Below are 11,602 nucleotides of genomic sequence, written 5' to 3' on the forward strand. Positions count from 1 at the left end.
CAAACTATTCCACACTGTAGAATATATACGACCCTGTTACGATGCTGTGACTTCTGGAGAGGCAGCGAGCGTCCCTGCTGGGACATTAAAAGGGGGGGGTCACAAGAGGTCAGAAACTCTGCTGGAAGGAGACAAAAGAAAGATTCTCCTCCTCCTGGTAATTTGATGAGTTTTTACTGCACTTACTTCTCTTTCTTTTTTTCTTTCTTTTTTTTTTTTTTTATTCTGAGAGAAAATCCAGAGGTTCAGAGAAGCAGATTTTCGCCTCTCCTAACCTCTAAAACCTCTGGAAAATAATGTGAAACTCATATTTTGTCTTTCCGTTCCATCAGGAGAAAGGACGTAGGGAGGAAACTTGGCCACATGCCATCTGGGGCTTTTTTTTTTTTTCTTTTTTGAAACTGGAGAAATGGAGGCTGCAGTAATAGTAGATTTAAAGCAAGGGCCCCTCCTGGTGTAGAAAAGATCAAACTACATCTGTCTGAAGATGGAAAGATGCCCCACTTAACTCAGAGACAGACATTTATTTTAGCTGTATGGCCTCATGTGGGATGGAGAAGGAGATAAAAGTACATGCTTGTTCTGGTTTCTTTGTCTTTGGGTAATTTTTTAGATACATTGCTGTCTTTCTACACTGATAGATGTACATTGGCGACATCGAGGAAGTACCACATAGTTCTCCTTAGGGGATTCAAGAAAAAATAATTAAGCTTTTCTAACAATAAAACATTTTTTTCCTCAAAGGTGTTTCCTTATCACCAACTAGAGACTGTATTTTATTGTACGTTAAAGTCTCAACTTACATCACTGCTTTAGGCAAGTTACACTCATGGCTAAAAACCACTTCAAAAGTGCTACTGGTGTGGACACAAAAAGCTGCTATCCATAAATTCAAACCAGATATTTGAAGCTGAGACTGTTTTTCTCTTCAAGAGGAAATCTTGCAAATTCCTGATGGAAAGTGGAATTATTGGAGTGGATGGAAAAAATCATCAATCAAAGGTTAAAAAGTGAGGCAGAAAAGGCAAATCAGTTCAAACAAATCAATTCACAAACACACATTTTCTTTTTCTCTGTGTGATTTTTTTATTCAGACTAAATATGCAGCTGTGCACATTGCAGGCAGAGAAAAGGCAGAGGTGAGAGGAGTTGAAGTCATATGTGTTGGATCATAGAGAGGAGGAGGAGGAGAAGGAGGAGGAGGAGCAGCAGCTTTACCTTGGTCCTGGGCCTGAGAGGAGGACAGCAGCAGTGCCAGGAGGGCAGCCGCCACCAGAGACAGCCTGCTCTTCATCTTCATCTCCTCTGGCTCAGCAGCACATGAACGAAGCTGCGAGAGGAACGAAGGAGGCGGTTAGAGCGTTATAACGTCAGCCCCGGCAGCCCCACAGCAGCCTCGGGGCTTCATAAGACCTTCAAACAACCCGAATATGAACTTCAAACCTCCATCACCCGCCTCACTAAAATGCACTAGAATTTAAATCTACATGCAGTATCAATTTGTTGCGTTAAATCCACTTGAAAACGCCGCGTTCAGTGCAGGAATATCTAACAAACGCATAATTCCACAGTCCTTGCGCTCTGAAAAACTGCTCCCCGGACAGGCGAAAAAAGTGATATGACAGGCTTTATGTAACTGAATGAATGAAGCACAAAAATCCACAACTTAACAGCTTTAAACTGCCAATAAAGCTCGTGGAAAAGGCGCACAAAAGCAAATCTCTCTTAGTGTTTGATTCCATTTTCTCTTCTTAGAGGAGCTTAAATTCTGGTGCTATTACAATGCAAAGCACCCAGTGTAGTATGTGATATCTCTGCTGATGAGATCTACCCATTCTTAATAAGATAAAGACTTTCTACAGCTCAGAATAACCGGGCATCAAATTCCTGTCGCCGTGCGCAATTACGCACCGCAATGCCAGGAAATAGTCCATGCGTTTCTGGCAATATCCCCATTGAAATTGGATGGTCAGTGGAATATTAGAGATAATAACGTCTGGAAATAACACTACCTTTAAAACTGCAAGAAAATATTTAATTTACGTGTCGTAAAATCGCATGGAACTCAAATAATTAACCTGAAATAACTCAAAAATCATGCAGGACTGACCTATAAAAGGGGATTGTCGAATTTCTTTGGTTTGGTTCAAGAAATTTAAAAAATAAAAAAAAGGTTTAAGTCTCTGTTGTAGACCCCCAACCTGAGAAAAGGGAGAGTGAGGTGGTCCGGTGTTGAAGTCAGAGAGCTCAGCGGGTTTTTGGTTCCCAGACGCGTCGGCGAGCCTCTTTCCAAGTGGGAAGACTCTCCACACAATCTGCTACTTAACAGGGGGGCTGCTCCCAGCTCTGCCTGCCCCGCCGCGAGCTCTTACGACATCCAGACGGGCCAAAAAATGATGTGTAACCTCGAAAAGTGCTTGGAGACACACACGCAAGGACGAACACACACACTCGGAAACTTTTACATAGTTTTCTGCATTCCTTTCCGGTGATGGAGGGCTTCTGTGCGCCTCGGCCACAAGGAGACAGCAGCGCAGATATGCTTTTCGGGAAGAGGGGGATCAACGGAGGGAAAGTGACTGAGGCTTTCACCCCGTTTTTCATTTCATGAATCAATGGGAAAATATTACACAGTCTGGTAAACTAAACCCCAAGTCAGTCTTTCCCTTTTTAATGAATCATTTCGGTCTTCAGGGGCGGAATACAAGTTTCTGGGGTCCTCAAGATTTGATAAAGAGGCGACAGCTGCAAGACATATGGCTTACCACAAAGTATATAAAGAAAAAAAATGTTGTCCCAAACTTTGATACACAACCTTTGCAGAATCATACAGAAGGTGGACATACAAAAACCACAGGATATTCTGTTATAGTACCCCCAAATCCATTTTCATTCATCTCCCAAATTTGTCCAAAGTCTTAGTCTAACTTTGTGATAGCTCCCCAAAATTCAGTGTAGGGCTTCAAGTATTCATTAGTCAGAATCCCATTTATTATTAGTGCCCCCACATCCCCAAATTTGTAAAAGAATACCCCCAAAATGCATCAGTTGCAACACCAAAATGTGTTATAACCTCCAAACTTTGTCAGGTTTCATGATCCAAAATTTGTTAAAGTGCATAAAAATCCCCAAATTTGGTATAGCCAAAATCTGTTATTAGTAACAATTCAAAATGTTCTGATAGCACCCTGAAAATGAGTTGATTGTTTTAATCCCAAAAATGGTTATAGCACCCCCCGAAGTCCCAAACATGGTACTGCAGTCAATACTTTAACCACATACATCCCCAGATTGGGTACATTTCATTAGCAATACCCACTTAGTCCATTAGAGAGTGGCGTGGGGGCTCAAGCTGATCCCAGTTGACATCAGGATAGAGGCAGGGCAGGCCATGGACAGGTCACCTGTCAATCAAAGGGGTTGATGCAGAGAGAATAACAACCATTCACACCTATTTAGTCACAAATTAACCAAACCTACATGTTTAGGGATGATGGGAGGAAACTGGAGTACCCAAAGAAAACCCATGCAAGAGCAGCACAGTGGTGCAGTAGTTAGCCTGTGTAGGAAATTTGGTACAGTTTACCAGACGATGTATTAGATGTTTTCATTTAGAATTTGCTGAAATGCATGAAAATGCCAAAACTGGGAGTAGCGCACCCAGAAGTTTCATCATCAAAACATTGTTAAATTTGTAAATGCAACCCCAAAAACTGGTCAGTTGTCAAACCCTGGAAGGTCTAAACATTTTTGAAACCCAATCAAAATGTAAAATTTGGGTGTAGCTTCCACTAAATCTGTTATTAGTCACACCTGAGAAGTTGTAATAGTGTTCCCAAATTCCCAAATTTGCTATGGCAACCCAATATTTCAAAGAATCCCAGAATTTGTGTAATGTAGGCTATTAACCGTTATAATCTCAAAACTGGTTATAGCACCACTATATCACAATATTTACTAGAGTGCCCAAAGAATTTCTAGCTGTTAATGAAAATTTCAAAATTCAGTGTGACTTAATTTGCCCTCCAAGCAAATTTGCATCTCCTAGGACAGCAAAGGCATGACCCACTCAACTCTCCTTCTGATTGGCTAGAACTCATTGCCTTTGTTGTTTGGATCGGTTAGATTTAGGCAAGATGAATGAGATTGGTTAGGGTTAGGGTAAGAATGTCAAGGCAGAGCAGGTCATGCCTTCACTATCCTAGGAATCACAGATTTGCTGTTATGAGTCATTATCCAGAATGTGTCATACCACCCCCTAATGTCAAAACTTGGTACACAACACTAAAATGTTTTACATTCGAGGCTCCAAATTATGTTTAAGTGAATCAAAATGACAAATTCATGAGTGAAAAAATCTGTTATTAGTGATCAATTTTGTTAAAACATCCCTATGAATTGTCAAAACTTTTAATACCACTATTTGGCTCAAAACCAGTAAGTTTGAATAGCAAAATTATGACAAAGGCGCACCCTGCTGGCCGAGAAACCCTCAGAGGACTGTGATTGTAATCAATAAATTTCCCAAATGTTGACCTCAGATGAGTTTTTTTGTGAGTTGGCAGGTATCAGGAACAATCTCATGCTGGCTTTCAGCACCATCTAATGAGAAGCGTGTTAGCTTACACAGCAGATTCCTGAGTGCTGATAAGTGTTGGTTTTTATTCCGGAGTAGATGGAAGAGCTGGAGCTCATCTGGAGACTCTAAAGTGTTAAATGATGTGTGGTGGGTGTGGACTGATAACAGAACAGGCCCGGGGCTGTCTGCTTTTGCACTTGGAGTTAAATTAAAACAGATAACAGGGAAGAATCCACCCAAGACACAATCTATAGATAAACATGAGGTATTTGCCAAATGAAGCATTTGTGTTCTTTAAGTTTTCTGTCTGCGCTTTTTTGACAGGAACGGCAAAGTTCACAACAGGATGTGATTATACACATATGGACAGGTTAAGTTATAAAGCATTAATCCCTGAGGAGTAATTATGGAGGTTTCTTTCTGAGACAGCCCAAGAGACTGATTTCTTTGTAAAGGCTGCCCTCTAGTGACAGAAACTAAATAATCCTTCTGAAAATGTGCAGTTTCATGCTTTTGTACAAAGATTGTGAAACATTTTATTTGACGCAACATTTGAAAAATATCGCATTCAAAGTTTGGCATCAAGTCTACATTGCGTAACAAGACTGAAAAATGTTGTGTTAACTGCTAAATTTATCATGACTTTTTACCTCATGTCTATTATGGTATGTAGACAAAGTGATCGAATAAAGACCCATCAACACGTTTTTGTCATGAGAGGCATATTTTATTGATCCTCAGGTTACCACAGAGTGCAAGAAATAAATATTGATCCCATGAACATGAAAACAGAATCCCATCATGACAGGAAACACCCGGCCCGGCACAGACGGAAGGGTTATCATCTTTTTTACAATATAAAGCGGCTGGCCGATTTGTAAAATGAACGTAAACAGCTGTTGCAGTGGAGTTAGTCTCTCTTTTGAGGGAACGCAGCCTTCACCAGTTCATACACAACATATCCAGTACCTGGAAGGAAAACAAGTGGGGTTAGTTGCATGTTACAGTAAACAGGTAGATTAAAAAAGCTTTGATTTGCAGATTAAACAATTATTTCAACACTATTACAAGCATTCATTTCTATCATATCCAAAGAGCTGTTTCTCTACATGCATGTTGGTTACAAATAAACATCTGAGAGCATTCATTTATAAATTTGTGATCCATAATCTTGTCAATTTATAAACACATGAAAGGAAACAATATTTTAACATGAGCTGCAACTGAATTTGAACAAAAGACAAGATGCACCAATTCAGTTTTAGGGGCATATTTTCTAATGGTAGTCATCAGCCATTACTCTACTCAAAACTTTGTAAGATGCTGAAAGAATTGTAACATTTTCCAACTTCTATTTTTTTCCCCAATGACTTAAATCCTCAGTTATCTCAGTATATGCAAAAAGAGACAAAAAAGGTCAGTATTTCTAGAGTAAAATCCTTCTTTTCTCTTCCTCTAAAAACAGAAGTATTTTCATCACTCACCCAGAAGTCATACACATCAATTTATAAAATCAAAAATGATTTGGGTTGACTAATCAACATATGAAACTGCTCCTGACCATTACATTGTGGGTTGTAGTGGCTAGTGGAGCAGTAGAAGGTATGCGTTTAAATATCAGCTGGCAAAAACTTTATTTATATTTCAAAAATGGTGTTGTTATACTCTAGTTTCTTAATTCTCCACTCTTCCTCCTGAGCTGATCAGGAATCATCAGCTCCAAAACTTACCAGAGTTCTGTACATGCTGCATCCAGTCAAATGTTAAAGGACTTAATTCAAATCCCTCAAGCAACTAAACCCCCGACATATTCTGTGTCGCTTGGAAATATGTCACATTACTGGAGATACAGACGCCAACCTCCTTTTTAGTGAGTATGACTTCAAATTATTGATTAGGTGTATCCATCATTACTTCAACAAAACTGCACACACAACCTAGTTTACATGGAAAAATGCGTAACATTGCAGCAAAACACATCATGCCCTTTTAAAATGCAGTGCAGTTTTTAGTACCACTCCCTAAGCAGTGCTATAATTTAGTTCCACTGAGTGAAGTTAACATTTGGGATATAAAACAACATCACTTCATCATTTTATCCTATCACAAATGTCTGTGAAATTTTGTCACCATTAGGATATGAGTTCTTGAGTTATGGCCAAAACATGTTTTGTGAGGTCACAGTGACCTTGACCTTTGATCACGAAAATCTGGTTGATTCATCCTTGAGTCAGAGCAGATGTCTGTGCCAAATTAGAGAAAATTCCTTCAAGACATTCTTGAGACACTGCATTCATGAGAATGGGACAGCCAGACAGACGGACAAACCGCAAATACAATGCCTCCTGCTGTGGCTGGCGCTGGCGCAGAGGCATTAAGATGCAAGCTCACCTTCCTTTTAACTTTTTTTTCCATCTGTGGTGTTGAGGTTTTTAGCTCATGAGCTCAACTTTTAGGGAAATAAGATTTTTTTTTTTTTTTTCAAGAAAAGACCCAGATGAGCTCTTTAGCCAGAGAAGGATTTTTTTTCTCACCCAGGACAGTGAGGGCCATCGTTGTTCTGTACAGCACAGCATCGCCGGTGCCTCCTTTTAAATGAATCGGCATCCCATTATCCTCCTGTGGGTGAGAAACATGATGGAAAACTCAGAAGAGCAACAAATGGCATTTATTAAGCACGGCGACAATTCTTTACCTAAATTATAAATGTTTTAACTTTGACTAGAAGTCCATACTCTCCCCTCGACATCAAAAATCCCACCCACCAAAATACAAAAAGGAACAACAGTTTAGGTGAATGTCCACCAAACAGTAAAGGATGTTTTAGCCACATTGCTTATTATTACTTAAATTAAAAGATCAGAAGTGTCAGAGGTTTATGGGCAAAGTGACAATCAACTAAAAGCACAGCACACAACAAATTTAAGGAACTAACAAACACTGTCAAGGTCTGTTTTAAGTCAAATTTATAAACTAAAAGTTGCCTGTTTGGGGATAATTTTTTTTTAAATCAATCATCACAGAAGTGAAAGATCTTATATTTTTACTTGGTGATGTATCACTATATAACAGTTCCAAACTTTTATGTAAGGTGAAACAGTGAAACAACTTATTTTCTACAGCATCTATGTTTTTTTGTATATGTATTATTAGACATTTTGAAGTAGCGGCTTAAGGGGTCACCACTACAGTTGTTAAATGTAGACTTTTTCTTGCCAGTCTGCCCACAAATATAAGTTTGGCTTTTAAAGGAAGGAACTGTAGTACAGGAGAACAAATATTTAATGACACAGCATCTGCAAACATTTCTTTACAACTGAAACACTGCATTTAAAAATCATTTAAATTCTATATTAAGGTAAATCCAGGCATTAAAATGTTATTTTGACAATAAAATAAAAATGTGTACTTAATTGTGCTACTGCTTTACTTAATATAAGAGTGGTGATAAGTACGAGTCAGAGCATCAAATTGATCTCACTGGTAATAACAGCTTCAGCACTCACAGTATTTTCTTACACTTAACTAACGACTAGAGTGACCTTTCAGAGAAGTGTCTCCTACTCACTTCTGACTTTTAACAGCAGCAGTGTTACCATTAGAGATCCAAAATGAAATGAAAAGTCTGTGCAGTTTGCGGTTGCAACACTTAATCATGCAGGCTGGATTCAATCATTGCAGTATATAAAGAGCAGTGGTCACCACAAGCGTCAGAGGACAAACCACCCATAAAACTAGTTTGTTTAGTCTACGAGACACTCTGGAAGCTGGCTGAATCATCTTTAGGTTCTTTATATTCGCACTAGCAGTGATGACATTTGGCTGCCCGAGCTGTGAAAGCAACATCAGAAACTTTGATCTACTTCCAAGCCTTTCTCAACATTATTTCCTATGATCCATGAGTGATAATATAAGTTCAATAATTATTGCATTTAGGCACTAATTCACTGCAGGTCAGACACACAGTACAACATGCATTATTAGTACGCCACTCGGTTAGACTGCTTTCACGTACTGGCCACTTATCTTTGGCTTCGGAGCCAACAGTAACTGAAGTTTCAGGGCTTCATGAGAAGAACCACAGCTAAAGAAATGAAAACATGCACCATTCAGCACATGTAATACATATTCATTTCCTTATACTTTCTCATAGCAGCTTCAAACCACTTCCCGTCTGAAGAACTGAACAAAAATTGAGTTGTTAATAGTCTAACGTACAAGAAACTGTTGAAGGGTCATTATTCTTGCAGCCTGCCTCATATTTTCAAGGTCTGATTTCCTCAAATGGTACTTTGCTGCCAAACACGAGGATATATTATCTACTTAACCTCGCTAAAACACAAACTCATAAAACATGTCTGCCTTCAGCCTTTTTAAGATTCTTCATTGGTGCTTATTTATGAGCTTGCAAGACAACTTTGAAGTCCCTGATTTGGACTTTAAGGGGCTATAAGATGCTATATTTCTAATAATGCTTACACTCATGAGGCTTAATCATTCTGTGGCAGCACTGTGCAATTCCTTGCATCTGATCCTGAAAAAATGTGGGCTAAAAATAATTTAGTGAAACCCACATTGTGTGGAAAAGAAGAACTCCTTCAGTTGTTTTACTTAAGTTAAATCACTATTGAGCTGTTTGGGTTTTTTATAGTCATAGTCATAGTCATATTCATTAACTCTTCGCCACAATTGTGGTATGGAGTACAAACAAGACAAAATACAAAATAAATGATGAACAGTCCATTCATACACTGTTTGGATCTTAATCCCACATGTGCAGTTCTTTAGACAGTAAACTAATGGCACTCCAAAACCCTTATGTGTGACCTCTGCACTTCATGTTACTTTAGGCATTTGTCACAAAGTGTCACCTACAATCTGACCAGAATTGGACTGAAACTTCGTCTCTCAGTTCCTATTTTTATTCTTCTTTGTGCATTAACATCTTCTGCAAGCCTGTTGCAGGTCAGCCTTCACCTGTGCAGTCGGTAGAAATTCTGGATTTAAACATTGGTTTCTTCCAAAAATGCTATCTCATTCAGGGACAGACAGTAGACAACTATGAGATCACAAAAATACCATTGAAGATGACACCTGCTGCTGGATAAAAACAGCACACACCACATGAGATGATCAGAGTAAAGTCAAGGTCTGTAACATATCATGATATGTCAAATGTATGCAAAAAGCACATATAATGTGATCAATCACATGAGACCAAACACAAAGATGTGTAAAAAAAAAAAAAAAAAAAAAAAAAAATTCTTCATTGGCTCATTTTTTTAAAATACAGCTTGCCAAGAACAACTTCCATCACCACAGCTTCATATCATCAGAAAAAAACTCAAGAAGTTATTGACAACTGAATCAGCGCCCAGGGCTGAGGATGCAAACAGAGCTAGACTATTTATATGGATGCAAACATCTAAGTCAATATTAGTGACACAGCTATTTGCATACTAAGGAAAACAAAAGCTTTAACGACAAAATGCATCATCATTTTTTTTCAACAGGAAAAACAAGTCAGGAAATTTTGTGATTTTTAGATAACAGAACCACATCTAAGCTGCACATCTGAGGGTCATCAAATCATGTATCTAATATCCAAGTTTACCTCCACTTATGGGCGGATATGGAAGAAGCATTTAGATTATTTACAAAAAAAGTAAAAGCACTAAAATCACACTGTGAAAATACCACATGGACAGTGGCAGTAAAATCTTTCCAGTGTCCAGTTTAACTGTGATTACACCACTGCTCTTAGGTCATAACAAGGGCGACACATATGGTAAAAGAGCGTCTTGTGGTGTAGTTATCGTCGAGTTTGTTGTCGCTTTACCTGAAACAGCTTCTGCTTCTGCGGCACTTTGTTGTCAACCTGCCGGCGGACGGAGCTGGAAATGGTCCGCCGCGCCACCTGCTGGAACGCCTGGAAACCGCAAGAAACCCCAAAAATCAGCACACACAGGAGGACACGGGCTATACATATTGAACCAGGTGTTAACAAGTTTAATTCTAGATATAATTTACATACAATTATAATCAGCTGAAGGCCAGAAGATGCCCGTACAGCTGACGCGGAAGCTAAGCTAATGCTAACTCTTCCGGCGGGACATTAACGGCAACGATATCTGACTTTGACCCCTAGCTAGCAGTTTGTAGCTACATCTAGCCGCGCTTTGCCTTTCGTCACTTGCTTTCAATTTGTGTATCCGCCTTATTAGTTGAATAACACGTCTACATAATAAACGAAAACTTCAAACCGAAAACACTTACAAATATGTGTCTGTTCATCTCTTCAGTCCGTCAGTCGCACAAGGACACCAGAAAACTCTACTTCCGCTTTCAGCTTCTTTTCCTTCTACACTAAGATTGACGGCAGAACGTACTTATGGTGCGCGCTCTGCTGCCCCCGCAGTCTGTACTACGAACTACACCCTCTATTACATTTTCTCCAAGATGTCTGGATTAAAATTAAGTTTACTCTGATAATATCAAGGGGAAAAGCAACTAAGTAAATTTACTTAAGTACTGTAGTTAAGTACAGTTTTGAGGTACTTTTACTCTCTTCAATAATTCGAATTCTGGCTACTTTATCCTTCTCTTCCACTACATCCCAGGGCAAATGGTGTACTTTTACTCCACTATGTTGATTTTTAAAGTTACTTAATTACTACTTACAGTAATTAAAATGAGCTCCACCTTTACCAGCTCCAGCATTACAGTGATTAACACATTCATTCATTAATAATTATAATCTAGTGATATATATGATTCTGATATGGGCCATTCTGCATGATGAGTACTTTTACTTTTAGTGCTTTTCAGTATATTTGACACCAATACTTGCATGTCTACTTGAGTAAACATCAAATGCAGGATTTGACCTGTATTGGAGGAGTTCTACACTGTGGTATTGCTTATTTTATTTATTTATAAGTACAAGATCTGAGTACTTCTTCCAAAACTAGATAAAACAATATTGACGAGATCCCTGCAATACTTTGTGCCTTTTTCAAACAC

General features: G+C 38.8%; 2 protein-coding genes across 5 annotated transcripts in view; both read right to left on the reverse strand.

Annotated features, from left to right (window-relative positions):
* The window catches only part of col12a1b (collagen, type XII, alpha 1b), a 154,960-nt gene extending 152,594 nt beyond the window's left edge, over positions 1-2,366 (reverse strand). For 2 of the 4 annotated variants that reach the window (XM_049591030.1, XM_049591031.1), the window contains exons 1-2: positions 2,111-2,366; positions 1,219-1,330 (exon numbers count right to left, since the gene is read on the reverse strand). In XM_049591030.1, the coding sequence (XP_049446987.1) occupies positions 1,219-1,300 (82 nt within the window). In that variant the 5' untranslated portion in view covers positions 1,301-1,330; positions 2,111-2,366. The remainder of the gene's footprint in view (positions 1-1,218; positions 1,331-2,110) is intronic. The other 2 variants (XM_049591029.1, XM_049591028.1) reach the window with 2 other exon arrangements.
* Positions 2,367-5,284: 2,918 nt separating this feature from the next.
* Positions 5,285-10,956, reverse strand: LOC125897262 (cytochrome c oxidase subunit 7A2, mitochondrial). Its single transcript, XM_049590452.1, has 4 exons — positions 10,856-10,956; positions 10,419-10,508; positions 7,114-7,198; positions 5,285-5,548 (listed from the first exon to the last, which is right to left on the reverse strand). Exons 1-4 carry the CDS (start codon positions 10,871-10,873, stop codon positions 5,490-5,492), a joined length of 252 nt encoding a protein of 83 aa, XP_049446409.1. The 5' UTR covers positions 10,874-10,956; the 3' UTR covers positions 5,285-5,489.
* Positions 10,957-11,602: the final 646 nt, after the last annotated feature.

This window comes from Epinephelus fuscoguttatus, linkage group LG11 (assembly GCF_011397635.1).
Source record: "Epinephelus fuscoguttatus linkage group LG11, E.fuscoguttatus.final_Chr_v1".
Taxonomy (NCBI): domain Eukaryota; kingdom Metazoa; phylum Chordata; class Actinopteri; order Perciformes; family Serranidae; genus Epinephelus; species Epinephelus fuscoguttatus.